The 18,656-nt window shown below is 42.7% G+C and overlaps 1 protein-coding gene across 1 annotated transcript in view; it reads right to left on the bottom strand.

Annotated features, from left to right (window-relative positions):
- ZFYVE26 (zinc finger FYVE-type containing 26) overlaps positions 1-18,656 on the bottom strand; it is a gene marked incomplete in the record, with an annotated part of 91,668 nt that overhangs the window by 41,745 nt on the left and 31,267 nt on the right. The window contains 8 exon segments of the mRNA XM_027775860.1: positions 1,519-1,623; positions 4,049-4,245; positions 7,478-8,223; positions 9,961-10,063; positions 10,889-11,107; positions 11,700-11,864; positions 11,966-12,085; positions 16,658-16,921. Of these exon segments, the coding sequence (XP_027631661.1) occupies positions 1,519-1,623; positions 4,049-4,245; positions 7,478-8,223; positions 9,961-10,063; positions 10,889-11,107; positions 11,700-11,864; positions 11,966-12,085; positions 16,658-16,921 (1,919 nt within the window).

Raw genomic sequence — 18,656 nt, 5'->3', positions numbered from 1 at the left:
ACAAATACAAAGAGAAAAAAAAAAAAAAAAAAAAAAAAAGAGTGGGAAAAAAACAAAAAGAAGAATATAAGCTTCCAGGTCTGGGACTTGAACCACAGTTGACCATGTAGGAGTCCAGCGCCCCAACCACTGTACCACCAACCAGCCCCAGGACAAGGTTTAAGCTTAATTGTCTTTGCTTCATCACCATCCTATATAGTGTCAGCAAATGACTGGCATTCAATGGGTATTTCCTGAGTGAATGATCATTTGGATGAGCATGAACTTTTTTTTTTTTTTTTTTTTGAAGAGAGGTTTTTGCTATAGGGTGTGTGCACTTGCCAGAAAGACAGAGAGAGACAGAAAGTGAGAAATCACCCCCTGGGAGGCTGGCCATGTTGCAATCCCTTCTCCTCCATTCTCCTCTTGGGCGATCTTGTGTACGTACGCATATGTGCCCGACCTGAGTTTAAGTCGTAGGGTCCAAGACTTGAACCGTGGTTGACTATGTGGGAGTCCAGTGATATAACTGTTACACCATCTGCTGGTTCCTACATTTTTAAAAAAGGAAGTATTTAATTTTATTTGCTATTATTATTATTATTATTTTTTAGAGGTTTTTGCTATAGGGTATGTGCGCTCACCAGAAAGAGAGAGACAGAAAGCAAGAAATCACTCCCCGGGGAGATGGCCATGCCACAATCCCTTCTCCTCCATCCTCCTCTCAAGATTTTGGGCACACATGCACACACGCCTGGCCTGAGTTTAAGCCACCAGGTCTGGGACTCAAACTACGGTTGACTACACGAGAGTCCAGTGACATAGCCATTACACCAATTACTGGTCCTGTATTTTTTTAAATTTTTTAAAATTTGACCAGACAGAGATGCAGAGGGAGAGAAAAGTAAAGTGAGAACGCAAGCCACCAGGTCTGGGCCTTGAACTGCAGTTGGCCATGTGGAAGTTCAGCACCCTAACCACTACGGCATCTGCCGGCCCTGAGCATTTTCATTTTGATCTATGATACTTTTAAAAGGTAGATAAAATTCTATTTAGTACTTGAATGTACAAGAAACGCATGAAAGGATATCAAAATTCATTAGTAATCATGGCAACCAAAGTTAAAATAACATTGAGATACCATCCTATTGGCAAAATATACAAAGGTGGCAAGGATACAGAGCAATAGGAACTATTAGTCCAAGTATAACTCGGGCAAGGAATTTAAAGAGTGATTTGGTAACATGCTAGCAAAGGTGAAGATGTTCATGCCTGATGACATAGCAATCCCATTCCCAGGTACTTTCTGTATCGAGTGCATACAGTGTAGAAAATCTCATGGGTTAGATCAAGGGTGACAGTACAAAACTGACAGCTGTATCATTCTCTATGTTTACGTGTACGTTGGCAAATCTTGCAAGAAAGAAAAAAAGAGAATATGGTGAACACTGATATATGGAAAGGAGTCTTAAACAACCAGTCAAGGAGCTGTAATTCTAAGAGGAGGATGAAGGAGAATACCATCCAGGAAAACGGTACCTGTGCTTCTAGAATCAGGTTCATGACAGTCGATGGGTCCTCAACACAGCAGCTTCTCAGTGACTGCCAGTCACACCAGGCTGGGGGCATCTGCAAACCTAGAATCTAAGGAGACAGAAAGATCCATTAAACCACACTACAGCTTCTCCTTCCATGAACAAGTCATTGGTGCATCCAGGGATGGGCCACCTCTAGATCTCTGTCCCAAAATCAATCCACAGAACTTGCCAGGAAAGATGAGGAGGAGAGCAAATGGGACAAAAATTGTTTAGAGGACAGTGAGCTATTGGGACGTACAGTCAGGAAGCGAAGGTGAGTGGGAGGTAAAGTTTGGGTTTTTCGCTGGTGAGGACAGTTCTCAGAGGCCCCTGTGCTTTACAGTTTGCCCAGCCTTCTGGGGTCACTGTTGTGATGCTCCTTCATCTCAAAATCGCACCAGATATTCTCCTGGCTTGAATGCTATGTGGGATCTCCTTTCGTGCAACATCTTAGCTCTGGATAAAAACTGCTGAGGAGCGAGGAAAAAAATCATTTTCATCTTTCATTTTCACTTTCTCTGATGGGGTTCTGGACTCTGTTCTGCTCTAAGGACACGTGGAAAAAATAGCATATAATTTATATGTTATCTAGCTGTGCCACCTAAATATGTCTTCCTGTCTCTTTAGCTTGACTATAACACATATTCTGTTTTCTTCTTTCATTTTTGAAACTGTCACTGTTATACATCCTTTTTAAATGGCTCTTAACATTTAGCTGAAATTTAAAACAATCTTTAAAAAAGATATATATCTTTTGGCATATTCTAGTTTCTAGAATAGTGCTTTTTTTTCTGGAGAAGTTTTTGCTATAGGGTGCATGCGCTTGCCAGAAAGACAGAGAAACAGAGAGATAGAAAGCGAGAAATCACCCCCCAGGGGGGATGGTCATGCCGCAATCCCTTCTCCTCTATTCTTCTCTCGGGTTCTTGGGCATGCACGCATATGCACCTGGCGTGAGTTTAAGCCATTGGGTTTAAGACTCGAACCATGGTCGACTACATGGCAGTCCAGCAACATAGCCATTACGCCCACTGCTGGTTCCTAGAATAGTGCTTTAACATTACTCCTGAGCTGTGACAGGAAGCTCAAGGCAGTGCTCCTCACCGACGGATACCTTCAGAGAAGTTAGTTCATTAAAATAAAAGGCTGGCTGATGCTTAACAAAATTACTGTAACCATCAGTTACTTGTTTACTGCCGTCATTGTCTACACCTACAGATAAGTTATTTTGTATTTTTGAATAAAAAGACATTTGTACATTTCTGATACTGGGTGCAAGAGCCATGTACCAAAGTACTGCTTTCAACTTGAATCACTAAAGGAAGACTTTCACTTTTTTTTTTTTAGAAAATCTTATATTTTTCATCCTTTCTTTACAGGTTACCTAGAGCACTTTTCATTACGACAACTGTAGAAAGTAACTGCCACAAGCCAACGCCAGGCGGTGGCACGAGTCAGTTTTCCACAGAGCCCTGCTTAGTGGGCTCTCTGAATGCTCTGCTCGGGGTCTCTGCTCACAGTTTCTGGGATCAATCGTGGCAGATTTTAGTCCACAGGTAGCTTTTCCCATATTTTGTTGTAAACTCTTCAGTGTTTCTACAGAATTTTTTGTAGTCCTCAGAGTATTCTTCAGTTTGGTCAGTCCAGAGGCGGTACATGGGCTGGGGGTCATTCACCGGTGCCACGAGGGATTGAATTATGTGATCGGTATTGGTAGCTGGCTTCTAGTATTCAGCACTAATTACTGGCAGACAGACTTGCCCCTTTTCTTCAATGTTTGGGTGATAGATCTTTGTTCTAAATGTGATCTTCAGTGGTTTGAATGGGTACTCTGCTGCAAGGTTGATTTAGTTTCTGAAGGCCCCCTTGTCATATGGAGGGTTGTCAGGGACAATAAACTCTTGCCAACTCAATAAATTAGCTTCATCATTCCACACTTGCAGATTTCTTCAAGCTCCTTCATCAGCCTCCTGCTGGCATCTTGAATCTCATCACTGAGGCATTTTTATTACTACTCTGTTAAAATCAGAATTATAGTGCTTGCCAGCCCCACATAAGAAGTTAAGAAGCAGCCTTTCCATGGGAGAGTAAGAATAACTGTACAAAGTAGAAGAATATCCAGTTATGTGACAGACTTTATATAATAAAAATTTATTTAAAGTTATAAAAAAAGATATATATAAAGCATACGCAAAGCTCATGTGAAAATATGAGCTACATGTGAAAATGCCTTCGAGGACTATAAAGTAGCATTTCAATGTTAATTTTGTTATTTTTATCCTGGCTTGATGCAAACATATTTCAAATAATAGGGATAAACAACACAAGTAACAGATAGGAGACCTCCTTGCAGTTCACCTGAGAAGCTCATGCAGAGCAAAAGTCAGGCCTACATTTTCTGTTTCTTAAAATACCCCATCATCCAAAAAGAGACTGGAATTGATAACAGAGTGAGCAGCCTGTTTCCTCTCTCTGGATGCCAGGGCCCCTACCTTCTGATACACCTGCAACTCTCCCAGCTTCCTCTGCAGCTCACACTTTAGTTCTTCTTGGACAGCTGGGTCCGAAATGCAGTAGGCCAGGATCTCCAGGCAGGATTCCAGGGGCCACCTGTCCACAAACTTCAGGGCCAGTTGACTTCTCAGAGATGCATCTTTCACAGGAAACAGGTATTGCCAACCTTCTTTTTCTATAAGATAAATAAAGATGGCTAGAGGCTGCAAGCCTGGCACTGGAAGAGCTCAGACCCAGGTTACTTCTTTTTTTTTTTTTTTCTCATTTTTACCATAGGGCATGTATGCTCACTAGAGAGAAATAGTGAGGCTGAGAAAAAGGAAAGTAAGTCACCCCTCCTCTCCTGCCATCCCAGAAGGGATGGGCATGCTGCAATCCCTCTTTGCCCAGTCTCCTCTTGGAATTTTGGGCACATATGCACACACACACAGTGTTTTCTTAAAGCTACTATGTCTGGGATACAAATCACAGAGTTGGCCAGGTGGGATACAGTGCCTTAATCACCATGCCACCTGCCTGGCCTCCAGGTTACTTCTTAAGAGAAGGGCTTTGTTCAATTTTGTAAAATAGGAACTTTGGAGATCCTTAAGTGCCATGTGACCTTAACTAGTTTCTATACTTCAGATGGTTATATAGTAAGGAGAATCCTTTACCCCTGTGTTTCCCTTTATGTGAAAATTACCTAGGTCATGGGATTTTCAGAAGGGAGAGAGGAAAGAAGAAGAAAGGAGAAAAGAAAAAAAGGAAGGTGACTCATTCCTGTAGCCTAGTAGTTCAGGAAGCCAGATCCCACAGAGCTGACTGTGGTTTGAATCTTGGCCTTGGTGGCTTGAAAAACATACTAGGCATGTGTATATGTGTGTCCAAAATTCTGATAGGTAGAGAAATGGATGAGAAGCTCTTTCCCACTATACAAGATGGCAGGTGAAAAAGCTGCAGAGCAGGATACTAAGGAGAAGAAACCTGAAGCCAAGAAGGCTGATGCCAGTGGCAAGGTTAAAAAGGGTGACCCCAAGGCTAAAAAGCCCAAGAAAAGGAAGCCCCATTGCAGCCGAAACCCCATCTTAGTCCAAGGCATCGGCAGATACTCTCGGTCTGCCATGTATTCCAGGAAGGCCATGTTCAAGAGGAAATACTCAGCCACTAAATCCAGGATCAAAAAGAAAAAGAAGGAGAAGGTTCTTGAGACTGTCACAAAACCAGTTGGTGGAGACAAACTGTGATCAGTCATGTGGGAGTCCAGTACCTGGGTGGTTAAACTGTGCAAAATGCCTAGGTATTATCCTACTGAAGATGTGCCTCGAAAGTTGTTGAGCCATGGCAAAAAACCCTTCAGTCAGCATGTGAGAGAGCTGCAAACTAGCATCACTCCTGGGTCCATTCTGATCATCCTCACTGGACGCCACAGAGGCAAGAGGGTGGTTTTCCTGAAGCAGCTGAGCAGTGGCTTGCTACTTGTAACTGGACTGCTGGTTCTCAATCAAGTTCCACTGCGTAGAACACACCAAAAATTTATCATTGCCACCTCCACAAAAATTGATATTAGCAAAGTAAAAATCCCAAAGCACCTAACCGATGCTTACTTCAAGAAAAAGAAGCTGTGGAAGCCCAGACACCAGGAAAGTGAGATCTTCAACACAGAGAAGGAGAAATACGAGATTTCAGAGCAGCACAAGGTTGATCAGAGAGCTGTGGACTTGCAAATTTTACCAAAATTCAAAGCTGTTTCTCAGCTCCAGGGCTACCTGCGATCCGTGTTTGCCCTTACAAATGGAGTTTATCCTCACAAATTGGTGTTCTCAATTTTTTGCCAAGAACCTAATTAAATAACTGATCATTAAAAAAAAAAAGAAATGGATGAGACGAGACTGTGGCATGACCGTGTCCACCGGGTTGTGCTTTCTCCCCACCACCCCACCTCTCTGACAAGTATCCATGTCCTGTAGCATTTAAAAAATAAAAGGAAAAAAGGAAGGAAAGGAGGGAAGGAGAGAGTGGGGAAGGAGAGATGAAGCTCTCTGTGTATGTGTTGGCATGCTGCATGTAAAGTACTGTTCAGATTCACCTTGTTAGTGGACTTTTAGTTTTCTCTGCAATTTCTACTCTGCATATGTACTTAAGAGGTATTTCAGGTAAGCTAGTTTTACTCCCTTGATATTCACCATTAACTAGTAGGTCTCTCTTTCACACCCATTTCAAAGATGTGATCTTGGAGATAAGAAAAAACAGTCTCTAAGCAACCAAGACCACATAGCTAGTCAGAGGATTTCTCCATGTTCTCAAGGAGGGATTTTTCTCCATCTTAACAGACAGCAAAATCTTCTACCCGAAAGTCTTTCCTTAGAGGATACCAGACTTTTGCTCTCCCCCATGGAATGTTGTAGTTCAATGGTGTCCAGTGTAGTAACATACTAAAATCTCGCAGGAAGCTTTTAAGACAGGAGTCATCAAACAGACTCAAACTCTGTTTTATAAGTTTTAGAATATAGCCTTGGTCACTCCTTTATGTACTGAGTGCTTTCATGCTGTAATGGCAGAGTTGAGTAGTTATGACTGAGATCTTATGGCCTACAAAGTCCTTTATAGAAAAAGCTTGCTGACCTCTGTTTTAAAGTAAATATCTGCTTGAGCCCTCATCCCAGACCTTTAGGGTAGAGTCCAGGTATTTGTAGTTTATAGATAATGATTTTTGCAACCAGGATTGATAACACTAGTTATGCATGTTCATTCTTTTGTTTTTGGAGAGGTTTTCGCTATAGGGCGCGTGCGCTCGCCAGAGAGAGACATAGAGACAGAAAGCGAGAAATCACCTCCCAGGGAGGATGGTAAAGCCGCAATCCCTTCTCCTCCATTCTCCTCTCGGGATCTTGGGCACACACGCACACGTGCCCAGCCAATAGTGAGTTTTAAGCCACTGGGTCTGGGACGCGAACCGCAGTTGACTACGTGGGAGTCCAGTGACATAGCCATTACACTAACTGCTGGTTCCCCGTGTTCATTCTTTTTTTAAAAAATTATTTTATTTATTCACTCATTTATTTTAATTTGACCAGAGAGAGACACAGAGAAAGAGAGAGAGAGAGATGGAAAGTGAGAAAGCAAGCCACCAGGTCTGGGACCTGACCCATGGTCAGCCATGTGGGAGTGTCCAGAGCCTTAACCTCCATGCCACTTGCTGCCCCCATGAGTATTTATTCTTAAGTCAGATATACTTGTGTTCTAAGTTCTACTCTGCCACCCCCATCCTGGGCAAGTTTCCTAACCTCTCTGAGCCTTGGTGTCCTCTCAGTAACAAGAGATTATTGTGTACTTTTCTCTGAAGTAATTGGGAAAATTAAATGTGACGTCATGCTTGCTAAATGTTATTATTACCACTGGTGAAAGAAGGAGCATAGCCTTTTGCTTACCGCAGGCCACAGCACAGCTTAGGAGTGCATCCTTTATGCTACTCCAATCGTCCATGTCTTGCCCATACACTTCAGTGAGCCGAAGGGCTCGGGGCCAGTCTCTGGCCACCAAGGCTTCCTCGAAGGCTTCAGTCAGTATGTCCAGGGCATTGGGAGCATGCAGGCCCAGGAGGACAGTGGAAAGACTGGCTTGACCACAGAGACTAGCTGCCAGACTCTGCCTTTGCTCAGGGGACCCTTGTAGCGGCTCCCAGGCAGCTAGCAGGAAGTCCTGAAACACAGGGAATTGTTCCAGAAGGCGCTCACACTCCCGGACTACTTGCTCTGCTGTCAGAGGTACCTCCCTGCGGCCACGAAGCTCCTTCCATGACAGGCTGGGCTTGGTGACCTTTAACCCCCGGGAAGCTCCCAGGCAGGCGACTGTAGCCAATAGTTTTGAGCGGGATTTAAGAAAGGCTAAGGCAGAGGAGGTGAAGGCTGGGGCTGATGAATCCCTTGGAGAGGACTGGGGCTTTCTCTCCGATGTAGGATTTTCACTTGGTGTTGGGGAGCTTAGAGTAGAAGGTGGAAGGTCATCCAGGCAGTGGGAGGAGTACTGTTGGGCCAGGAGGCCCATGTGGGTCAGAAGGGATGACATCTGCTGGTTTTGCCGTGAAGAGCAAACATCAAGAGGCTCACAGCAGCAGTTGATGATGACCTGTGGCACACTTAGGGTGAGACGCTCTCGGGCCACAAGGGCTGCCAGCCTGGAGAGACAAAAGCAGGGGGCATGCAAGGTTTAAATCCCTAGGCATCATCACTCAATCTGACAATTTGTTCATGCTTATATAGCAAATATAAATAAAGTTTTTATTTTTTACTTTATTTAAAAAAAAAAAAAAGAAACCAAACACATATGTCTTCATCCCTTGCTTTTTCACTAAATAACATATGTGAGAAATTTGTCCCTATCCTCTACAGAGAAAATTTAAATTAATCTTTTTTCTTCTTTTTGGAGAGGTTTTTGCTATAGGGCGCGTGCGCTTGCCAGACAGACAGAGAGAGACATAGAGACAGAAAGTGAGAAATCACCCCCCAGGGGGGATGGTCACACCACAATCCCTTCTCCTCCATTCTCCTCTCGGGATCTTGGGCATGCACGCACACGTGCCCGGCGTGAGTTTTAAGCCACCGGGTCTGGGACGCGAACCGCGGTTGACTACGTGGAAGCCCAGCGACATAGCCATTACGCTAACTGCTGGTTCCCTTTTTTCTTTTTTTTTAAAGAATTATTTTATTTAACTTTATTTATTTATTTAAATTTGACCAGAGAGGGACAGAGTACGAGAGAAAGAGAAAGTGAGAAAGCAAGTCACTAGGTCCAAGACTCAAACTGTGGTCAGCCATGTGGTCTAGTGCCCTTAACCACCGCACAGGCCCTCAAATTCCCATTAGTTTTTACAACTGCACAGTATTCCATTATGTGGATGAATCATAACTAGTCTCCTTTTAGGGAAGAACGTATTTTTCTGTTTTGTTATATACCATTATATACAAGGCTATAATAAAATGATTTTGCACATACATTATTTTTCACATTTGTAATAAAGTTGCAGGATAAATTCTCCAATGTATTACATACATTGCAAGGTCAAAGAGCATATGAATTCCTAATTTTATTTTTTAAAATTTTGCTAGAGGGTGTATGACAACAGGTGGCATGGTGGTTAAGGGGTTAGACTCCCATATGGCTGACTGCAGTTTGAGTCCTGGACTGGTGACTTGCTTTCTCACTTTATCTTCTTTCTCTCTCTCTGGTGAGTACATGTGCCCTATAGCAAATTAATACTACTACTAAATAAAAAAAAATAATTTTTTTTTTTTTTTTTGCTAGCAGGCACATGCAGTTGCTAGAGACAGAGACAGAGACAGAGAGAGAGAGAGAATGAGAAAGCACCCTTCATGGGGTATGGTTCTTTTCCATTTCTCCTTTAGGGATTTTGGGCATGTACATGCATGTTCTTTAGGCTGTTGAGTCTAGAACTCAAATTGCACTGTTGGCCATGGGGGATCTACCCACCTTAACCACCATGCAACTGGCTAGTTTCAAATTTATAATTTTACTAGATACTGACAAGTTGCTTTCCCATAGATGTTGTTCCAACATATCCTATGAGCAATTTCTGAGAAGGCTCATTTTCCTACAGCCTAACCACTGTTGTGTTATCAAACCTTTGGATTTTTGCCAATCTGTAAGTGAAAATACACCCATTAATTTCATACTTGTAATACAAATATTAGAGATGATGAGAGAGATAAAGAAAAGATGCACAATGAAGTTTAACATAGCTGTATAGGAGTAAATGCAAATTAAGTACAAAGTCTGAAAGAAATCCCTACTGTCTGTACTGAACCCAAACACAACCCCACTGAGCCCTTGGTTGGTTTCCTTATTGAAACAACTTGGGAGGCTCATGGCTGACTTCTGCAAGGCGAGCTCCTACCTGTCTGGGGGAACTTGTCTCTCAAACAGGAGATGTGACACCAGCTGGGAAGAATTCTGTTGCAGGAGAACAAAAGGATTTCCTACGTTGATCTCCATGTGATCTGCAAAGGTAGAGAAAATAATCTTTGTTTGCACTACTGATTGCAACAGTTCACACTTATGTTTCCCAGAATTAATAAAAATCATAAATGTTGAGGCTAGATGGTGGTGCATGATAACACAATTAGAGCCATGGGGGAAAGATTCTAGATTTGCATCTGGAGACCCCCTTGAGTAAGCCAGGCACCCCGCTTATGATTAGGCTGAGACTAGGGGAGGATTATGGTATGAAGACCCTGTTGGTGATCTCTCCCCCAATCTCTCACGGAAGAAATAAACAAACCTAAAAAATAGTGCAAAGTCAAAACTAGGACAACATTGGGAGGCCTTCCATTGATTCATTCTAGGCAAAGGGTATTCTCAACATGATTCTAACCACAAGCTGATCTCTACCTGACAACTGCTCTAACGACTTCCAACCCCAGATAAACTTCACTAGGCAGGTCCAGCCAGTTTACTCCTGCTCTCTTCAACCTGACTTAAATGCATGCAGGTCTCACTCAGAAGGCTCAAGTAAGAATTTGGTACTCATATTAGAGGCTTGATTCCTCTGCTCTGTCCTCAAGTCCACAATGGACCAAAGGTCTGACAGATATTTCGGAGTCACTAATTCCATGACAGTTTATTGAGTATTCTCATGTGCTATACAACCAAACTAGCGTGAAGGTGAATAAAACTGACAGAGATGAATAAGAGAGGAGGAACTTACTGTCTGATGTTGCTGGCTATTGATGTATCAAAGCCTCTGAACTGAATGTCTTTCCTCTTTCTTGCCCTAAACACTTGTAGGCAAGTCATGGCTTCATTTCCTTGTTCCTGCTACTTACCAGGCTCGGAGCTCAAACTCCGAAGGAGAATGGTGGCCAGGGTGCTACAGTAATTGAAGAAGGTACCCACATAGTCAGTCTGTCTGCTGCCTACTGGGGTCTGTTTGTCCAGGTTCTTCTTGAGGAGCTGAGTCTGGATGTGTACAGGGTGCACCTCCGCCTCAGGAGCTTTCTGGGTTGTCTGCTCCACCAGAGAAGAGAGTGGAGTACTCCTGGGCTCTGAGAAGAGTTATGGCAGCAAAAAAAAAAAAAGAGGTTTTATTCTGTACATCCAGCTTTAGGTCAGTTTCTGACCTAACAGGTGAATCGAGATTCCCATGTACTATATGAGATATCCTACAGTTGGGGCTCTACAATTATAAGGCAGATATAAAGTCCTAAGTCAATCACCTGAACAAGTGATTCTCAACCAGGAAGAGTTTTGTGTCTATAGAGAAATCAGGGTGTAAAATTCCATTTTTTACCCTGGCATTTCTGGGATGGGATAATTTTACAAAGAACACAGGGGTCTTTTGGGAAAGAATTGATCAATATTTACAGAGTATCTGCTAGAAATATATCTCACTGACAATGAGAAAACGTTATCAGTTAATGGAACGTTACACATCCTTTTAACTGTGGGGTGGGAAAACGGGGGAAGGGATGTTAAATTAGGAGACTTGCTCTGGCTAACCACAGTGCTAGGAGTGCTCTGTTCTGGAGCTCTGCTCTGCTCTGTTCTCTGAGTCGCTGCTCAAAGTGTTCCTTTACTCTCAGGGACTTCCTTTCCCCAGTTCAGCCCTTAGCTGTTCCCGAGCAGATTGCACTGTACCTGGAAGCTCTAGGGCCTCTTTCAGTGACTGGAGGACCTGATCCAGCTGTTGGGAGAGGGTGGTATGGCTGGCAACACAGTCCTCGGTTAGGTTAGGCCAGCACATCTGAAGCAGCTCAGTGATACTGCACCGTGGAGGGCCTCCTCCCTTTTCTTCTACACTCTCTATGGCAAGCAAAAGAGAGAGAGAGAGAAAAAAAAGAAGCCTATTGTTCACCTAATGCTCTAAGTCCTGGAGGAAAAAAAGGGGGAGAAAAAAAACTCACCTGATTTAGTTTGTCCAACTGACATAAGTGAATAATTGAGAATCTTACTGATTTGCTGAAGAACAACTGGAAAACCTCGAATGCCATCAGCATTGAGGAGCACGTGGTCTAGCCGCCGACCTGGAATACAGAAAAAAACAGGTACTTTCTGAGACTGATACTCAGTCTTACATTTATTTGTAAAAATTTATCTTCTCCAATATTAAGGAGGAAATAGAAGCTGTGTCATATGGAGTGATAACCAGTATACCAGGCTTATTCCATGCCTGGGGTTCCTTGACTACCTATCTCTGACAAGAAGCCTTGAGCATCTTGATGTAATAGCAACAGATTCAGGATCTCTGCCTGTGGGACGGCTGTCCCACGCTAACTGGGCCTGCCTGTGGAGCTGCCTTGGTACTGCCTCAGTCACGGACTTGAGCTGGCATCAAATCTGCCTTCTCTAATTGCTTTAAGTAGTATCTTGGTACTCTGACTAAACTATATACAACTTAATAGACAGGTATTATTCGTTATATCTTTCTCGTACCACCATATACTTGAGATATCTGAAAACACAGTGGATGCTAAATTGATTCCTTACTGAATGATAGGAAAACATTTTAGCTACTAACCGATCGAATAGCCTCTTTTTTAATTTTAGAATATAAGTATTATTGAGGGGGAGCCAAACTGTTGACTAAAAACAGCATGTATATGCCACAGTATTCTTTCTTAGAAAGGCTATATGGACATTAAAGAGCACTTTAGGGGCCAGCAGATAGTGTGGTAGTTAAGGTGCTGGACTTGCACATGGTCAACCACGGTTTGAGACCTGGACCTGGTGGTTTGCTTACTTACTTTCCTTCTCTTTCTCTCTCTCTCTCTCTTGTGAATGCATGTGCCCTATAGCGAATTAAATAATAATAATAATTATTATAATGATGAATAAAATTAAGTAAAAAAAATTTTTTTTTGAGAGAGATTTTTGCTACAGGGATGTGAGCTCGCCAGAGAGAGAGACAGAAAGACTGAAAGTGAGAAATCACTTCCCAGGGGAATGGCCACACCACAGTCCTTTCTCCGCCATTCTCCCCCTGGGATTTTGGGTGGGCACACATACAGATGTGCTTGGCATGAGTTTCAAGACATCCAGTCCGGGACTCAAACTGCCACTGGCCATGTGGGAGTCCAGCGATATAACCATTACTCCATCTGTTGTTCCCAATAAATCATTTATTTTTTTAAATAAAAAAGCACATTAGTCAACAGTTCAGAATGATTTGGAGGACTATGCAGAAAGAGTTAACACAGTGGCCCATGACTGCTCTTCTTAGAAGGCTTGTGGCATGGTTGGCCCTTGGCTGGCATCTGTGGACCTGACTGGTAAGTAGTTTCCTACACTGATATACAGCTTTCCCTCAATGATGAGAGTGGCTCACTGTGCCTAAACTGTTTCTACAATGTGGTTTATGCTGACACTTGCTTTTCTTCTGGGAGACTGGAATTTTGATACATGCTAGGCAGAGGGTGGCTCTGTCAGCAGTCTCCAGTAAGACCCTGGACACTGGGTCACTAAGGAGCTTCCCTGCAGACAACACTTGGCAAACGCTGGTCATACTCATCACTGGGAGGAACAAGCATGTCCTGTGTGATTCCACAGGAAAGGATTCTTGGACGCTTGGCCTGCTTTCCTCCAGACTTTATTCCATGAGCTGATTTTGCTTTGTTTCCTTTGCTGAAATAAATCTTAGCCATGAGTCTGACTATAGGTTAAGTCCTGTAGGTTTTTCTATAAAAGCACTGAACCTGGGGGTAGTGTTGGGGGTCCTAGACATAAGGGGCTATTCATAACCTAATTACTCACCATTCCTTCCTTCATGTTCCTGAGGCAGAACATGCTCCACTGCAGTCTTTCCAATGTTTAGTGAAGAGAGCCAAGGTGGGTGGGGAGTGAAATTTTGCCTAATTCTCTCTTCACATATCTCTAAAACTTTATGTACCTGATTCCACTAATCCCATGTACACCTTCTGGGACACTATTAACCTCAACGTATAATTTTTTATCTAACTGGGATTCACTACATTTTCCCTTATATCTGGTTTACATATTCAAGATGGTCCCCGGTTTTAGGTGAAGTGAGGTTCACCAAGGAGGGGGCATATAGTCTAAAGGTAAAAATGTCATCTATACCATTTTCTAAAAAATAATTATTTTATTTAACTTTATTTATTTATTTTAATTTGACCAGAGAGGAACAGAGAGAGAGAGAAAGTGAGAAAGCAAGTCACCAGGTCTGGGATTCAAATCGTGGTAGGCCATTTGGGAGTCCAGCACCCTTAACTACCATGCCACCTGCTGGCCCCCATCTATACCATTTTTAAAAAATAATTATTTAATTTTATTTACTGTTATTATTTTAAAATTTGACTATAGGACCCATGTGCTCACCAGAGAAAGAAAGAGAGAGAGAGAGAAAAGAAAAGTAAGAAAGCAAGCCACCAGGTCTAGTACTTGAATTGCATTTGGCCATGAGATTCCACTATGGCACCTATTGGCCCAGCCTCTATACCATTTTTGCAGAAGTTTTTATTTTTAAAAATGTTGCATTACTATATTCTTAGTTTTGAGTAGTTTTTTTGAGCTTCCTTAAATTGTTTCCAAGATGAATGCCTCACTCATTTTATCCTATTCCCAGTATTACTAAACACTGATACCATAGGAACAGAGGATTAAGTCCATAGTTTTAAAAAGTAGAGGATTAGAGCCAGCTGATGGTGGGCACTGGACCTCTACATGGCTGACCACGGTTTGAGACCCAGACCCAACAGCTTGAAAATCATCCCAAGTGCATGAGTGTGCATGTCCAAAATCCCAAGAGGAGAATGGAGGGGAATGGATTGTGACATGGCCATTCCCACTGGGGTGTGATTTCCCAGTTTCCTTCTCACTGTCTCTCTCTGGTGAGTGCATATGCCCTATGACCAAAAAAAAAAAAAAAAGGATTAAGTTACTGCTATGGTTTGAATGTGCTCCCACCCCCATTCATGTGTTGACATTTGGTGAGCAATTGTGGCAATATTGAGAAGGTGAAGACTTGATCTAGTTGTGGAGTTGTGGGGTAAAAGGTGGGGCCTTGGGGAATGATTAGGTAACAGGGTGGGGTCCCCATGATTGAGTCCTGGAGGCTTTATAGGAAGAAAGAATGAGACAGACAGATACATGCTCTGCTCTACGAGTGCTCCTACCCTCTGCTATGTTGTCAAGTCTTGTGACTTTCCATCAACAAGAGTGCCCTCACCAGATTTTGGCCCCTTGGCCTTGGACATCTAAGACAATAAGATGAATGAACCCCTGTTCTCTTAAAATGACCTGGATTCAGGTATTTCTGTTATTAGCAATAGATAGGACTAGAACAGTTATAAAGGCAATTTAGGGAGAGGCAAAGAAGATGATATTATATGTGCTGTATTTTATGATCATGGCATAAACCCAAAGGTAATTACAAGAAACAAATCAAGAAATGCATGTAAGTATCTCACTTAGTAATTTCTTAGAAATTGGAACTTAAATTCTAATGGTTACGTGCCCAAAATTCCAAGAGGAGAATGGAGGAGAAGAGATTGCGGGATGGCCATCTCCTCAGGGGGCGGGAGGATATGATTTTTTGCTTTCTGTCTTTCTCTCTGGTAAGTGCACATACCCTATAGCAAAAATATCTAAGAAACAAACAAACAAACAAAAAACCAAACAAACCTAATGGGTTCAAGTAGCTGCTTTTGAAGATGAAGAATACTTGCTGTTCCTTATAAATCTGCCTACAGTAGTTTTAAAAACATGTGCGTGTTTATTATTTTGATGAGGGCAATAATAGAACAAGAAAGACTAGTTTCCAAGACCTTTAAGAATTGCTGGCTTATTGGGACCAGCAGTTAGTGTAATGGCTATGTCACTGGACTGCCATGTAGTCGACCATGGTTCGCGTCCCGGACCCGGTGGCTTAAAACTCACACCAGGTGCGTGTGTGTGCATGCCCAAGATTCTGAGAGAATGGAGGAGAAGGGATTGCGGTGTGGCTAACCCCCCTGGGGGGTGATTTCTCACTTTCTGTCTCTCTCTGTCTGGTGAGCGCACACGTCCTGTAGTAAAAAAACCTCTCCCCCCAAAAAGAATTGCTGGCTTATTAAAAAAGAAAACACACACACACACACACACACACACACACACACACACACACACAAACACCCAAGTTTCCTCCATTTATACCATTTTTTGAATATATATTTCTTTCTTAAATTTATCTATAAACCAATAAATCAAAAGAAATTCTCCCAATGACTACACATTGTTGAGTTTATTAAGAAGGTAACACTTTCTTTTTTTTTTTTTAAAGAAATATTTAACTTTATTTATTTATTTATTTATAATTTGACCATAGACTGAGAGCGAAGGAGGGAAAGTGAGAAAGAAAGCTGCCAGGTCCGGGACTCGCACCGCAGTTGGCCATGTGGGAGTCCAGCACCCTCATCCACCATGCCACCTACTAGCCTCAAGAAGGTGAGACTTTCAACAGGTTATATTTATTCCATCAGATTGGATATAAGGAAATTTAACCAATAACTTTCTCCTCCTTCCCCCTTCTCTTATGACTTATCAAGTCTTTCAGAAACACAGCTCCTCATTTGAGAACTAAGGGATAACACCACACTCACCCCGGCTCTCAAGGCTACTGTTCAGACGCCGTTCAGCTGTTTCCAAGAGTTGCTTACAGGTTTTCCAGAGCTGGCACTGAGAGCAAGCCAGGTCAAATGCAGCCATGGCGGAGGGACTGAGGTCTTCTAGAACTTCTCTTAGAGGTGCTGTGGGCTCCACCAGGGCACTGTTTATCCAAAAGTCCTCCTGGAGTGTGGGAATGGGGTCTCCAGAAGTGCTGAGCAGCTTGTCAGTCACATCAGAGATAGAATAAAATACCATTCCTGCACACCCAGAAGTGGAATAAAAAGCAAGGAGTTAAAATGATTCTTACTACTATTGTTATAAAAAAGTAGTTATTTAAAACATGTCTGAAGTTTGGGCCAGGAGGTGTTACAGAGATTAAGGCAGCTGAATCCCACATGGCTGACTGCATGGGTTTGAGTACTGGACCTAGTGGCTTGAAAAACATGCTGGCATGTGTGCATGCACGCCCAAAATCCAGAGAGGAGGATGGATTTCAGTGCGGCCATCCTCCCCCGGGTTGCTGGGGAAGGGGGCACAATTTCTCATTTTCTTTCTCTTTCTCTGTGAAGCACATGTGCCCTATAGCAAACTTAAAAAAAAAAAGTTTGAGGTTCTTCTGCACAAGGTTTCTTTTATGTATATTATTACCTTCATCACCATCTACTCTACACCATCAAAACAATGGCATGAACAAGACAGAGGAACTCTGATGGCTGAGGTGAGGGAGGGCTTCTTCCCAATGGAGTCCAAGAGTAGGAAAAAAGAGGTGGCTCTCTGTGTGCTAATGTGAAAAGATCTCTAGCATACATTGCCACAAAAGCAGGATAGGCAATAGTATTTGTTGTAAGAGACCATTTAGATTAAAAAAATAAAGGGTGTGTGTATGTGTGTATTTTTTAAAAATAGGAATAGAAAATTTCTGGGACCAGCAGTTAGCATAATGGCTATGTCGCTGGATGCCCACGTAGTCAACCGCAGTTCGAGTCCCGGACCTGGTGGCTTAAACTCACGCCGGGCGCGTGTGCGTGCATGCCCAAGATCCTGAGAGGAGAACGGAGGAGAAGGGATTGCGGCATGACCATCCCCCCTGGGGGGTGATTTCTTGCTTTCTGTCTCTATGTCTCTCTCTGTCTGTCTGGTGAGTGCATGCGCCCTATAGCAAAAACCTCTCCAAAAAAAGAAAAAAAAAGAAAATTTCTAGAATATATAAATAGCAATATATGATGGCCACCTGACGTATGGATCCTAGAACTGTGATTGTGAAAATGTGGGACAAGATTTCCCTTTCAAGAAATAATGAAAGGGATAAGCTTTTTTGCAGTACAGTTAGTAATTGAGAGCTGTGAATCCCAGGCCATTAATGTTAAGACACGTCTTTACTTTATGGAACAGTAAAGTATTGACTTGTCAGAAAAGTCCAATGCGTTTTTGCATAGAGAAACAGAAAAATATGTCATAATTTCTCTGATGACCCAATACTATGGTATATTCCTGAATAATTACAAGGAGAGGAAATAAACTTCTAGCCATTTCCTAAAACCTGAGATAGTGGCCATCAAAGCACCTGCTGGTGGGCCAGCCTTCAAGGGCAGTGAGTAAGTACTATGTGTTGGAAGCTGGATTTAAAAATAAATATATAAATAAATAAATAAATACATAAAATAAACAAAACACAGCCCATTGGAAATCACATTCATGCTCTTTGGTTTAAGTCGCACAGGATAAGCTTGATAAAGTAGCTGAAGTTCATAGGTACGTGAACACCGTGGTCAGGGAGATTGGGTGCAGCTAGAAAATTACTTTGTTTGGGTTACTGTTTTTCAAGGCAGGTGTCTTGCTTTGGCTTTCTGTGTGCTCTGATGAAGAGCCTAGGATGTGGGCATTTTCTCCCCTTACAGACCCCTTCCCCAGCTATGTCACCACCTGCAGAGGCAGCAGAGAAGCCTTACCTTCGGCAGCCGCACCGCCAATGGCCTGCCGGGCTGAGCGGCC

The sequence above is a fragment of the Tupaia chinensis genome, unplaced genomic scaffold (genome assembly GCF_000334495.1).
Source record: "Tupaia chinensis unplaced genomic scaffold, TupChi_1.0 Scaffold000609_1, whole genome shotgun sequence".
NCBI classification, from domain to species: Eukaryota; Metazoa; Chordata; class Mammalia; order Scandentia; family Tupaiidae; genus Tupaia; species Tupaia belangeri.
The sequence above is the reverse complement of the archived record's forward strand: the minus strand, read 5'-3'. Positions and strand labels throughout refer to the sequence as shown.